Raw genomic sequence first — 14,704 nt, forward strand, 5'->3', positions numbered from 1 at the left:
TTTCCAAACGCTAGCATCGGCATATTTGCCGTAAATATATAAATTATAGGTATTTAAATTGTCGCAAGCCAATAATTAAACTGAACACATTATTATTGAAAGCTTCTTTTGAGTGGTCGCTAACAACCTTCTATTAGTTTCACTCGCATAGAAGGCCCCGTTAAAGAAAAAAAAAGTTTTGTGCGTGACAGCGCGACAGCCTACACATATTCGTGAGACGTCACAGAAATAGGTCAACAAAATTTGTACAGACTTTCCATCCAGTGCATGTATTGTGAGGGTTGCCAGAAAGAAGCGGCTGGACACCGGATGTCGTGCGAGACACTCACATGCGGCGCATGTTCTTCCAGCCGTTGCTGTCCGTGTAAAATTCCGAGCTGTTGAGGTTGCTCTCAAACTGGCTGACTACGTCGCAGCCGGTTTTCTTAGCCCAGCCCGCGCTATCCATGCTGAAAAAGAAAACAAAAAAAAACGTTGTAGTTTCGACCGAAGGATGAAGCCCCGATATCTATAGCTAAGTATCGTACATTTACTCGAAATAAGCGCCGTACTGGTATAGGCTGTATGCATAGCAGTAAACATTCGCTTTCTAACGAAACAAACTTGATCTCACGTCCGCCGAGACAAACACGAAGACATCGCACTCGATGACTGCGAGCGCTTTCACAACGCTGGGGCGGTGAAGAGCCCCACGCAGCGAGAAGCGAATTATTCGCGCTGCCGCTCGCCTCGCGAAGTTTCCGAAGCTTCAATTTCTAAGCACGGAAAAACAGCTCGAATGAAGCCACGAGTCATCTCGACTCGCCCTTACAATTTGCACCCGCCGCGTATTGCCTCCGATATACGGCGCGCAGGCAGGCGCACATGTAAAGCCCCTCAATCTCCCAAAGTAGCGCCATTCGCTTCCCTCCTCCTCCGCTCGGCGCGGCCTCGACGGTGGCGCCGCCGGTGGTGGGCCTGCCGTAGCAGACGACGGCTAACACGCTACGGGAGGAAATCCGCAGAAAAGTTCGTTCGAGCCCTGCGGAGCAGTTTTTTTCAATCGAGATCTTTCTTCGTCAGTCGGTAACTGGCCTTTAGAATTTCGTGTTGAAATTGCGGAAGAAATAGAGAAAATGACCATTATTGAAGGCGTATTTAAGGCGTAAAGCGCGTGACGTTGAGAGTTCGTGTTGCTGAAACACGACGCAAGCACGTGGTGTACTTAAACACGCGCGTAATTACCAAAGTTTCAGGTGTTGACAGCGTGAAAGTATGTGTACGCGGTTTCGTAGGTTCATTCACGTACCTGCAGGACACTTTTGTTCGGTCGGCGCGTGAGAGATTCCGGCTGTGTGCGGTCAGCAATGCCTGGCAACAGGGCCGTTTTTTTCATTGCGGAGTGCTTTGGTAATCGTGACCATATATTGTTTTTTTTTTTTATTTTACAAGTACTGCTCCAGGAGGGCACATGTAATGGCTAACGGAGGCCTCTGAAGAGCACGTAACATTACACTAATGCAGGCGTCGCAGGGAGCGTTCGCATACAAAATTGGCTGTCCGCGATCTTATACCCCCTTGGCATGCACAGGCTTCGGCGAGCCCCATCCAGCCCTGGTTCTAGCTTTGGTGTTCCCGTTGCCGCTTTGGTGCCCTGGAGGCGCCGTCAATAATACCAAATAATGACAAGTTGTTACAACTAGTAAATAAAATTTATTGAAGAAATACAATCGCGCCGAGGTGCCAACTTCTGAAGCAGCGCTAGCGCGCGAGTATTATGAAACGAAAACGAGGAATTTACCGGCCCCGTACGACTCTACGATCAAAGTGCACGTTAAACATCGCCAGGCGAGCTAGATAAAGTTATGCGGAGCCATCCACTACGACCTCCATCATAGCTTTAGTCGCTTCGGAACGTTAAAAACGTTAATCAACGCAAACCAAATCAATACATGCGGGCATACATTCGAAGCTAAAAGACTGCATCGTAAGTCATAGTGAGCCTTGCAAAAGCGTCGAGAATGTCCTAACTTCTGGTGGAGCTCAAAACACACCCTGAATAAAGTCGCTTTTATGTCACAGGCCAGCTGCAGATGCGTGCATTTCACCGCAAGACGAAACTACATGAAACAAAGAGAGCACATTCGAAAAAAAGAAAAGTCAAACAACGCGCTAAAAACCACGCAGAGCATGAACACACACTTTTTCGAAGTGGAAGGCGTGAACTAGGCTCAAAATAAGAAGTTGTGAGTAGCCGTGGCCCTTCACTAAGCCGTGCGTTCTTTGCCACTTCCTCGAAGTCAGACCGCCCGATCCTGCGAATCCACAATTCTTTTTGCGTTGCGCCCGCCGGACGGCAAAGCAAAAAGCTTTTTGCCCTCGCTGTGTCTGTTGCGGCAACCGAAGGCGCAGCAGCATGGCATCGCAATTAAGTTCTCGGCCCTGCACATTTTATTACGCTAACGCACTCCGTCAGTCCGCCTGCCGTACTTTCGTCACCCAGGCCCAAGAATGGAGGTCGGCGCGCGCTGGAAAGAAAAAAATATACAAAAGCGCGGCGCCTGCTCCGCGCTGGAATGAAAAAAATATACAAAAGCGCGGCGCCAGCTTCCATGTGACACAGATTGGCCAATGGGGGAGCGGAGGAGGCTGGGGCGCCAGGAGGCGTGGAGGAGGACGCGCCAGGGTGAGCGGGGTGGCGGAAAGATCTAAGAATGGCGCTACTTTTGAAAAATTGAGGGGCTTTACGCACATGCGCTCAGCCTCGGCTCCACCGACAGCCGTGCGCAGCCACGGCCGCACTAGAGGAGGAGCCGCGTGCTCTCCTTCCCTAGCGCGCAGTCGATCACGTGACCCTCGCCTTCGCACGCCTGCCATCACGCGCGCAGCATGCGGCCAGTGTGCCGCTCATTCCTGTCGCATTTGGATTTCGTATCGTATATCCCAGCGACGGCGACAGCAACAGCGAAAATTCATCTGGCGTGTCCATATAATTGCTATCTTAATAGTATATTCACACGACGAGCAAAACAAATGTTACTGCACGAAACTTGCTTTAGTATTTGTCACCCATAAATTACGGATCCCTAAAAATTCGTGAAGGGAATACGCTGATGTCTTTGTTCCGGAATGCGCCAAATAAAGGGAGGAGGAGAAAACAATAAATGAAAGGGGGGAAGATTAGACATAAGGGAGTCCGGTTGGCTAAGCTGCAGTGAGAGTACGGAAAAAAGGGAGAAGAAAATGGAGAGAAAAAACAAGATCTCGAGTTGATGTGCACTCGACTGGGAGTCATTGAGGTAATTGAATTCTTAGAACTGTGTCACAGACGGTCACTCAGTCCGGTTGGCTTCGGGTATCGCAGCAGCATCTTCTGTGTACTTCCGCAGCTGTGGTGTGCGAGCCAACGGTCCCTAGATTTTGTTCAGTCAGAAAGGCATTCAGTCTAGCTCATTTAGAACGGCGCAGAGTGCAGGGCCTTCACCGGCGCAGGGCCTTCATCTTCGAAGAACGGAGTGTAGCTTAGAAGGTGTTCTGCAGTTTATTCGCCACCACAGGCGTTGCACGGCGTTTAAATGTGCTAATTATCCCAGCCTCCTGTGCCAGACGATGCCACATGGTACCGTGCGACCGCTGGTAGACCGTGCGAGTGCCGGCTGTGACCAAACCATAGCTTTCGATGTCGTAGGCCCGTATTTACTACAGATAACTCACGTTCGAACACTTTTCTCTTTCACGGGCGCCCAGCACCCTGCAACGCATGATAGTGACAATTGTGGATACGATACGATCGCCGGGCCGATAAGCAATCGCCAACGGTACTTACGTAGAAAAGTTTTCTGAACGCAGGCCGAATTCCTCCGTACAGTAAACAATTTTACACACACAAAGGGGCGTAAATAAGCTTGTCGCATGCTGACACCCTTAGGGTGTAAATACAAGCGCAGTTAGGTGAACAAATAACACCTTCCAGGAAGAGCATTCAGTTGGGTTAGAATAGAAACTAAAAATATAAAAAGTTAAATAAACGTGTCCTAAGCGCGACTGATATACACTTAATTTTATAGGCAGATGTATACTGAACCGAAGGACAATATTTCATTCTTAAATAGGTTCGTTATCACGAAGTATTGAACGTCGCACGCGCTATATGCGGTGCTCACAAGGCATAGTAAGAGAGAGAGAGAGAGAGAGAGAGAGGGAAAAGCAGGGAGGTTAACCAGATGCGAGTTTCCGGTTTGCTACCCTACACTGCGGAGGGTGATACAGTGGCTGGAAAGAAGGCAAAGAGAGAAAAAGAAGGAAAAAGAAAGGTCAGAAACAGGTAACGGGGAAGGTTTTCCAATTATAAGCATTTGCACAGGCCGGTTGATCTGAAGAGGCGCAAGGCGTGATAACCCTTACAGCATTGTCAAAGGCCCCACGGTCCAGGTGAACTCGATGAACGGACTGTTTTTGTGCAGCGATATCACTTGCGAAATGTAGCCGTTGAAGATCTGGTGAATCTCTTGCACTACGGGCCCCTGTGAGACATGGAAGAAGAAAGTACAGCAAGTGGGCCGTGCAATAACTCTCAGATGCTTGCTGTTCTGAAGTGGTTTAGACAGACCGATCTTGTCCCTCAGAAATCCTGTCTTGGCAGTGGGTAAACATTTTAATATATAAGTATATTTGAATTGGATAATGTTGGCACATCTTTCTTTTGTTTGTTTTGTTAAAAGCAGCTACATTTTTTTGTGTACGCCGTTCACTATCACGACGTCTCCGCAGCGTCGCATTTGAAATGATTCAAAATTTGAAGTTTGCTTACATCTTTCTTCTTTAGTACAGCTTCTTTTTTTGAAGTCACTATTTAGGCTGCTGGTAAGGAAACGGTTGCTGTGTTAAAGGCTTCATGGTTATTAAACGCTCGGTGACTCATTTCGTGTGTCCCGCAGGGGACATTCAAGTGGGATTTGACACCAATATATTTACTAAAACTTATGTCACGAGCTATAGATGACGCAGTGGCACCTACGAGATTTGAGCTATCTTTGTGCATTTGCAGTGTACATAGGACACTTGGCGCCTTTAAATACTGCGAGCTACTGTGTAAATTACGCGGCACTGTCACCACGACGACGCCGTTGTTGTTGAAGGGGTCGATGTTTTCGATGTGGTATTCCTCCAACAACCTTAATCTCGGAGCATCCTCTATCGTGAGTGTGTGCCGTGCTTGAGTCTTATAATGATCACTTTCACGTACGCCTCCCATGTGCCACCGAAGCTGCTTTCACGAGTACGAAAACGAAGAACTGCACGGAGACACGTCGTCATTTTGTCAAGAACAATTACAATGCGATGCACACAATGTAATCCTCGTTTACTACACTATTGCTTGTTTTGGCCTCCGAAATATAATCACAAATACCACTGCCTTCCGAGTGTGTGTGGAGTGCAAGACTTTGCATTGACTGCCCAGCTCTGTTGTTGCTCACGACAGCTCAGTAGACAGCGCGCTCGACGAAAGCGGCTTCCAGCACTTGAGTACTGTCGCAATGAAATGAAACCTAACCTAACCTAAGCCAACCCCACCTAACTCAACCTAATTCAACCTAACCCAACCTAACCCAACCTAACCCAACCCAACCTAACCCAACCTAACCTACTCAAGCAGAACTTCACTGGCTGCAAAGAACACACATCTGTGAGGACAAATTGTTGTGGCTTACCAGTGCTTAAAGTCAAGGGGAGGCCCTCCCCTTCCTCCTCCATGTTTGAGGAGCGGGTTGCATGCCTCCCCTCTGTAGATCAACTGTAGCGATGCCGCACCCGTTCGACAAGCGCTGGAGATGCTTTTATTACCAGTAGTGCCCTGTGCGGGGCAATTCCAACTCTCAAATATTTTCGATTAATGATTTAACTGCGATTAATAGGTTGACGTGGCGTGAGCAGAAAAGCAGGGCAACAGGTGTTGTCGTACTGCTGCATGCATTTCTCCGAGGCACTGCACACGTCGGTCAGCAGCCTTGCTCGACTAAGATTCTTGGCACAGCGTACTATTTCGCCAGCCACCTGAGCGTGAAGCTACCTGCTCGCGAATTAGTTAAGGTTCGCCGTGGTATCTTTAGGTCACCGGTTAATTTTCATTCGTTTAGTTGTGCATTATGAGTGCTGTGTAGCACCAAAGACGCGTGCATTTTGTCCCTTTTCGTAGCTAAGCGGGTGTGCAAACGTAAAATATGTTGTTGTAGTGCCTGAGGCTGTGAATAAAGCGAGGCAACTAATGTTCGGCGTTGCGGCCAGACTTATTTTCTTCGAGTTCACGTATCTTTAACCCTTTACCTGCCGAGTTATTTATTAAAAGAAAGCAAAACCTTTCCAACATGCCAATTTTTTCTGAGTGCTTCATTTTTAGTGTCTGAAGAACATTACATTCTTTTAAACGTACAGTAACATGATCCGACAGGCAGTGGTCTAAGCAGTTCCCAAAGTGGTTATTTTTGTTGTCGCATGAATTATATAGGGTTCCCCAGCCAACGTCAGCTCCCTTGTTAAATGCTGGCGACCAAACTGCGTAGGCCGTATTGCCAGACGTTGCATCGTCTTTTTATTATTTGACCTATTTCGGTGCTGGATCCTGTGATTCAACAACGCTTCATTGATTATATATATATATATATATATATATATATATATATATATATATATATATATATATATATATATATATATATATATATATATATAATAAATGAGGGTGTGTGGTGAGTGTGCGCGCGCTATACTGGTCGCTGCTCTGAGGCCTCCCCCCTCCCCCTCTACTGAAGCAGGGAGAGTTTAAGCCCGGCCTTACACTGCAGCCTATCGCGCTCCAAATGATATCGTTCGGTGCCACCATTTGCAACAGTGCCTTCGGAGCGCACACTGAACTGAAAGAGAGAGAGAGTGCTAGAACTCCTTAAGCTGGGAGTGACTGCATCAGCTTACTTTCGAAAGTTACTCATCTGCCATGCCTAACTCATGATCAAGAGTTTTCGTAGCCCTTTCAATAGAGTACAGCTGCTGTACTTGAGTACAACAGTCAACGCACCTTGTATTAAAAGTGAACATAACTCGTGAAAACAAAGTTTAATATAGGACAAGCCGTTTACTCCCGCAACGAGGAGTTGCCACAACTACCTTTCTTTTTTGAACGCTGGCGCCACATCTGCATCGTGCGCGAAAACTGATCGACGCTGACAGAAATACTACAGCAAATGAATTAGAACTCGGGCACTCTGAAAACAAATGAAGAACTTGGTACACCTTTAGGAAGAGCGTTTAGTTGCGTGAAGGTTTGGTCTAGTTGGTAAAGCACGATAAACAACTATCGCCATATTGTTTGATAATGGCGATTGCTTTACCCTCAGAAAAGCTGCGTCACGCTCATTCGGGCTTGCTGTTCGTGACCTGAAACTACACTGGCAGCGCTGCGTCAAAGACGTTTACGGTAGATACATGGCAGAAATATGCACCGAAAGGGTACATCTTCTTGTGTTGGGCAAACGTGCTTGATTGTCCCCGTTCCTTCCCCTACTGTTTTTCTTTTTTTTTTTTTTGCGCCGCCCACAGTCTATTATCACGGCCAACTGGTCTCACATCCGACTCAATTTCAGACTTTTCGCAGCTCTCAATGGAGCACGCAGCACGTCCTTGAGTATCCGAGTGGTTTAAGCACGACCCTGATCTCGGGAATGGTGACCCTGAGCAGTCTCAGCATGACCAAGTCAACAAGCTTACCTTGACCACGCGGTGGATGACCTGATCCCCCATCGTCCGAGCTTCACTGTATGCGCTAAACACGTAGTGGCCTGGTGGGCGCACGTTATCGGGCGCCGCATACTCGCTGAACGCGTAGGCACCGAACGACTGGCGCAGCTTGACGGACGTCTGGGGCTGCCGCAGAACCACTGTGGATACCAGGCTCGTGCCGGGCTCTATTTCCACGCGGTACCTCTGCAGCGATGAGGATCGCGGAAAATGTGGTGAGCAACCGTGAATGAAAGGATAACGAAGGAAGGAAAAAGTGGAGAAGGAAAGGCAGGGAGGTTAACCAGCTTAGCTCAACCGGTTCGCTACCCTACACATGGGAGCGGGATGGGGGGATGAAAGATGGGGAAGGGAGAGAGAGAGAGCACATAGCACAACAGACACATCGTCAGTTAGAGTCCATCACTATAGCGTGGCACGTGACATCACTGTCACAGCCGCTTGTCCAATCATGTCTCTTTCAAAAACCGCAGTAGTCCTTTCGTCGCCTTCAGCTGCGATGTCTTCTGTCGGCGACATGTGAAAATAGTTTCAACTGAGAATGGTCTATTGTCAAGGTGCGTTAGAACGAACGCCAGGGACTGTCGCTGAACATAAAGGATAACGAAAGAATGACACTGCGCTATTGAGAGTTGTAACGGCCAACCAAGAGAATAGAAAAAGACAAAAAAGACACCGACAAGGTGACGGTGTCGGTGTTGCTGCAGGCTAGGGGTTAGCCCGGCATGCTTGGACGGCAGCCCTAAGTCTTCAAAACTCGCGTGTGGAAAATCGCTCTTCTGTAGGTTGTGAAGCAGCACGTTCCTTTCTGCCACAAACTGCGGGCATAATCTGATCACGTGCATGATGGAGGTGAGCAGGAGCTTTGTATGAAACTGTAATATATATATATATATATATAGTGCGTGCGTGCGTGCGTGCGTGCGTGCGTGCGTGCGTGCGTGCGTGCGTGCGTGCGTGTGTGTGTGTGTGTGTGTGTGTGTGTGTGTGTGTGTGTGTGTGTGTGTGTGTGTGTGTGTGTGTGTGTGTGTGTGTGTGTGTGTGTGTGTGTGTGTGTGTGTGTGTGTGTGTGTGTGTGTGTGTGTGTGTGTGTGTGTGTGTGTGTGTGTGTGTGTGTGTGTGTGTGTGTGTGTGTGTGTGTGTGTGTGTGTGTGTGTGTGTGTGTGTGTGTGTGTGTGTGTGTGTGTGTGTGTGTGTGTGTGTGTGTGTGTGTGTGTGTGTGTGTGTGTGTGTGTGTGTGTGTGTGTGTGTGTGTGTGTGTGTGTGTGTGTGTGTGTGTGTGTGTGTGTGTGTGTGTGTGTGTGTGTGTGTGTGTGTGTGTGTGTGTGTGTGTGTGTGTGTGTGTGTGTGTGTGTGTGTGTGTGTGTGTGTGTGTGTGTGTGTGTGTGTGTGTGTGTGTGTGTGTGTGTGTGTGTGTGTGTGTGTGTGTGTGTGTGTGTGTGTGTGTGTGTGTGTGTGTGTGTGTGTGTGTGTGTGTGTGTGTGTGTGTGTGTGTGTGTGTGTGTGTGTGTGTGTGTGTGTGTGTGTGTGTGTGTGTGTGTGTGTGTGTGTGTGTGTGTGTGTGTGTGTGTGTGTGTGTGTGTGTGTGTGTGTGTGTGTGTGTGTGTGTGTGTGTGTGTGTGTGTGTGTGTGTGTGTGTGTTGCATATTGCTGTGTCCACAATGCTATGCTGACGCAGACGGGAATGACTGCGAGAAAGGCACCGGAAAGAGTAGGATGAAAAAAAGAAACGCAAGAAAGAAAGAAACAGATCCAACGTACATCTTGGATTTTAGATGAAGCGAAGCTGTCGTGAAGCCATTAATAAAAATTCTATAATTTTCAAAATTTCATTCTTACGTCCTTCGCCTAAAGGAAACGAGCGGGCTGCGCAACCGATCTGTGCTATGCAATGCGACACGCCCGACGATGATCTCAAAGAGCCAGTCGGCGTTTCTCACGGTAAACGTATGCGTTCGATTGCGGCCTAATGGTTAGAGCTGCTTAGCCGGGGGAGTGAGGTTCAATACCTTCATCGGGCACGTGATTAATTTTTCTTTAAGTATAACCTATTCGGCGAAACAGTCGCATCACCCAGCAGCCACGATCAGGAACGCCCGGGCGCATTCGCAACGTAAGCTTCAGTTGAACCTAATTGCAAGCGCCGTAGAAGATAACGATAATGGAGACTTACGGAATTTTCAAGAGAGGCAGCTAAAGTTATAGGCTCAGGGACTATAAAAGCCACGGTGGCGTGACGAGATGAGGACACTAGAACGACGGCAGCACCGCGACACTTCGTTGGCTGTTGTGTAACGCTAAACAAACGAACGCCATGCGAAAGGATTACACAACGGAGCTGGACAGCAGCGTTGCATAACTGCTTTACATAAATATTACATGCATAAAGAGTTACGTCACAAAACAGTCCTGTTTATGTGCAAATATGGATGTCGTATATGTAGGGTGTCACGGCGAAAGTTAGGCAAGCTGTTCAAGCAAAAACAAGAAACTAAGAAAAAAGCCCAAGATGCAAGTTTCACATCTACGGTGTTCGGTTGTCAGAGGTCTGACAAGCGGACAACCTAGTTCTTATAATTATATATTGCACTGTGGGGTTTGACTATTGTTTTTTAATGCGTAGCATGCTTTGGTTAAATGCTCTGGACTGATTATTTTCTGCTCCCTTCCGTCTTTCCTTCCGTTTCATATCCCGAAAAACCCGTAGTGCCGTCTGGGTTCGTATAGATGAATTCCTGTGAGTACACAAACCTCTGAACGCTTTTCGCCGCCTATTAGTGTACTCACGAGCCTCCGACGCGATATTTTGTCAGGAAGACGCCAGGTGCCCGCACACATCAACCCAAAGTAAAACCCGAAGTCGAAACCTTGGTCCGAGCCATAGGTTTCCATGCAATAATTACTATAGAGGGGAATCTGGCGCTGATGTCTACGGGAGCTGCAAGCGGGGGGCCTCAACTAGCATGGGAATCATGGTTAGTACAGAGGTTTGCCCAAACTTCATCCTTCGTACGAGTTTGTAAACTCATCATTTTAAACTAAGTACTGCTATAAATAATGAAATCAGCGCCATTAAGGTTTACCTACGGCAAGATTCGAACACAGGGCGTCTAGTACTGAAACCTGATATTGAAACCATTACCCATGCATCGACAAGCGGCAGAGGACACCCTTATGAATTTCTCGCGGACAAGCGAGCGCGTTTCTACTTGGCCACCTCGACAGGTAGAACCACTGCAGTTATAAGCGATTATGCGTGTCCATAGGGTCTTCTGCGCGTATATAAGTATAGATTGCTTTTAAATTTAGGAACTTGAAGGCACATAATGCGTAAAAGTTCGGCAGCATGCTACACTCCTGTAACACGCGAAGGCGAAAGCCTGCTCCTCGCAGTTCGGCTTCTTCGGCTCGTTTTCTCGACGCTTTAGCCGTGGCCTCCCGCGCTCGCATAGCGTGGTCAGACTGGCGCCAACAACGTTTCTCTTGGACTTTACGTGGCATCCTCTCAGCAGGGGATTGAGACGCATACGCTGTTCTGTGTGTTGCATGGGTGGTTTCGATGAATGTATGCACTGTTCGCTTCACTTTGCAGAGCGCTTGTAGCCTCAGCCTTACGGGGGTATGAGCCATTGCACTTTTTGCTTGATTGGGGCGGTATGAGCCATTGCTGACGATGATAGTTTTTGTACCTTTGTACCAAACGACGCATTTACTTCAAAACCATTGGGGGTATGAGTCACTTAAGGCCTTCGCCTTAATAAACAAAGCTACAAGAATGTCTCGAGCCACAAGCCCGAATATCAGGCAGATCTGTGTACTAACCACGATTCTCATTCTGCGGCTACGCCGCGCCCTAAGAAACTGCTCAGTGACGAGGAACGAAGCCATCAGGATGCGGCACAGAGACGTATGCGAAACCCTAATGTAAGCGCAGTTAGAACTTTGTTTGCGCGGGCAAACAAAGAGAGAATTGCGTCTCCAACAACAGGGAGAAGCTTCTGAAGAGGACGCGTGAGAGCGCAAGTGAGCACATCGGTGGGCAAATTATGCGAGTAAAAAGAAAGCACAGCAACAGCACTTACATTTACCAAACACAAGACTGGTGCTAAAAACGACTTTACTGGGGAGACCGTCATAGTGCGCGAGGTGTACTTTGGAGTTGCTTGTTTATCAAAATACGGCAGTCTAGGTTTCAATGGTAGAGATGTAAGCTTCATGAGTAATGATTTCAATGGATGCTACATACTGTGTTACAATTCACCAGTGGAGAGTTTCTGCCCCGGTTTTTCATATCATTCCATTTCATTTTATTTCCTTAAAGACCCCGTAGTATGTGTATTACATAAGGGGTGGTGGAAATAAAACATATACAAACAAGTGTTGTAATGCATTCAATTCTGTAAATAAAAAAAGTTGTTACATGTTGAACAAGTTGTGAAGAGCATGTGCTGGCAGCGATTTGATGAGGAAGGCCATTCCAGCCTTTAGATGCTCGGTAAAAAGATGCTACCGAAACATGCAGCTTGGCTAGAGTTAATTAGCTGGGACACATGGTATATGTGTCTACGCGAAAGGGCTTGTGTTGACTCCTCAATTCTTGTGGGATGGATTGACTGTCCTAGCTACTAGACTATACTGCCGATGCTAATACCCGCAAAGCGGCGCTGCTCGTGTGCTTCTAAGTCGTGTTTTCCTGTCTAGTGCGTGTGGATATTTTTTTAAATTTTTTCTTAGTTTATATTGCCTCATAAGGTTTTGTGGAATTTCGAATAACTAGGGATTACCAGCCCATTTTTCTGCGCTTGAAGCAGCAGCTACTACAGCAACAACAACAGCAACAAAATCAACAGCAACAGCAACAAGCTTTTCAACAGCGTCGAACTCCAACGCGGATCTCCAGAACATCTGCGATTACTTTCGCGATGCTCATGCCATTTAGATCCACCAGTTTCACCACTATCGGTCGAGCGTATCATTTAAACTCCAAATTACCGAAACATTTAAGGTTCTTGTCAACAGTTTTCTTGTTCGAAACGAAAGTTCATGTTTATAAGATGGGAATAAGGCCGAACGTGGTAAGCACGAACCACGTGTTTGAAGTCAGCAATTATTGCGACGTTTGTGCTCATGCTGCCATGTCTTTCGAATTATTACGAATATCTCAATTTTGATTTGCTCATGCTCGCTTCCATTCAAGCAAGCTAGGCTTTACTGCTACCCGCCGTGGTTGCTCAGTGGCTATGGTGTTGGGCTGCTGAGCACGAGGTCGCGGGATCGAGTCCCGGCCACGGCGGCCGCATTTCGATGGGGGCGAAATGCGAAAACACCCGTGTACTTAGATTTAGGTGCACGTTAAAGAACCCCAGGTGGTCGAAATTTCCGGAGTCCTCCACTACGGCGTGCCTCATAATCAGAAAGTGGTTTTGGCACGTAAAACCCCATAATTTGATTTTTTTAGGCTTTAATGCTGTAGACACGACACCATATAGGGTGTCTTTTTTTTGTGTGTACCCTCTTCTGCACACGGAAATACCTAAATGTACGGGCTATTTGACTGTCTCCAGTGCTTAGTATATATATATATATATATATATATATATATATATATATATATATATATATATATATTTCGTGCTTTAACTTGTGCGCACCCTTCGAAGAGGCGTTGCGGGCACCAACAAAGACGCAAACCTGCTCTCCTTTAATTTAGTATTATTAAATAACGCGTCATTACTAAAACAATGTTCACCACTGCGCTATTGTATTAGGTATTCGCGTACTTCTTTTTCAAGTGATAATCTGTATTCTGTGAAACGTATGGGCTCTGCTGGCTCGTCAAGCTGTCAAGTGGCAGCTTTTATCCGCTGCTCGTTTGCCCGTTTTATAAAATAAACGTAAAGTTGCTAATAGATTGATTACCGCACTGCGCAGTTAAGACAGATAGGGAGACACCTCCGGCATACCTCGTTCTCTATGTAGTTGTCCTGCTCGTGGATTTCGAGAAAGTTTCTGAGCTTCTCCGCCGCGGCCCTTCCGCTTTTCACGTGGTAGATGGTTGCCCCCAGAGGTTCTACGTTAGCCTGGAACACCAACGAGGACTCGGCGTTGCCTTGGCGTTCCGGGATCTTGTGGCGATGGGGTGCCAACGGCACGACCTGCGACGAAGCTTGGTGACCACGACGAGCCGAATTCCCGAGGAAAAAAAAAACTAAAAGAAAAAAAAAATCTGATTGCATGCGAACGAAATCGGGAAGTTCATGTGTGGGAGTTTATATTGCTCCAGTACTTTCCTTCTGTGAAAGCTGTTTTCACACTGTAGCTCAAAGGGAACACAAAAGGCGACAGAAGGCTGTGGGGATTATGGCGCTGCAAGAACTGAGGGTTTTATTGCACGTGACCGATATATATGTCAAACAAAACGGAAAAGTTCGAAGAGCACAAGAAGTGCAACCTAGCGCTGACCATTCACCGCAAGTTTCTGTTGTCAAAGAAACAGTAAAATTTCAATCAAAAGCAGCTGCACTCGAAGAGGCCCGAAAAGAAGCGGTAGCAATGAGCAAAGAAGTGAGGCGGATGCGTATGTTTGGGCGGACTTGTTAAAATTAAATCAAATCAAATCAGTTTTATTTTATTAGAAAGGAAGGAGCAAGCGCATAAAAGCTGTTAAACTACGCAACCTAAAGAGCCGGCCACCACCCCCATAACTGACAACTCGGGGCAGCAGCTCAAAAAGAAGAGAGATAGAAAGATATATATATATATATATATATATATATATATATATATATATATGTAGGTATGTATGTAGAGAGAGAGAGAGAGAGAGAGAGGGTAGAAGTACTACTTTATCGGAATATTCATGAACGCAGATGTACGTAACATGAACAGTGTGCACACACGTCAAAGCACAATTCCTGATGGATAAAAATGGGTG

At 47.0% G+C, this 14,704-nt stretch overlaps 1 protein-coding gene across 1 annotated transcript in view; it reads right to left on the reverse strand.

Annotated features, from left to right (window-relative positions):
* LOC129384034 (lysosomal alpha-mannosidase-like) overlaps nucleotides 1-14,473 on the reverse strand; it is a 36,573-nt gene extending 22,100 nt beyond the window's left edge. Inside the window, exons 1-4 of the mRNA XM_055069100.1 lie at nucleotides 13,734-14,473; nucleotides 7,741-7,956; nucleotides 4,384-4,502; nucleotides 330-449 (exon numbers count right to left, since the gene is read on the reverse strand). Coding sequence (XP_054925075.1) covers nucleotides 330-449; nucleotides 4,384-4,502; nucleotides 7,741-7,956; nucleotides 13,734-14,006 — 728 coding nt within the window. The 5' untranslated portion in view covers nucleotides 14,007-14,473. The remainder of the gene's footprint in view (nucleotides 1-329; nucleotides 450-4,383; nucleotides 4,503-7,740; nucleotides 7,957-13,733) is intronic.
* Nucleotides 14,474-14,704: the final 231 nt, after the last annotated feature.

Source organism: Dermacentor andersoni, chromosome 9 (genome assembly GCF_023375885.2).
Source record: "Dermacentor andersoni chromosome 9, qqDerAnde1_hic_scaffold, whole genome shotgun sequence".
Taxonomy (NCBI): Eukaryota; Metazoa; Arthropoda; class Arachnida; order Ixodida; family Ixodidae; genus Dermacentor; species Dermacentor andersoni.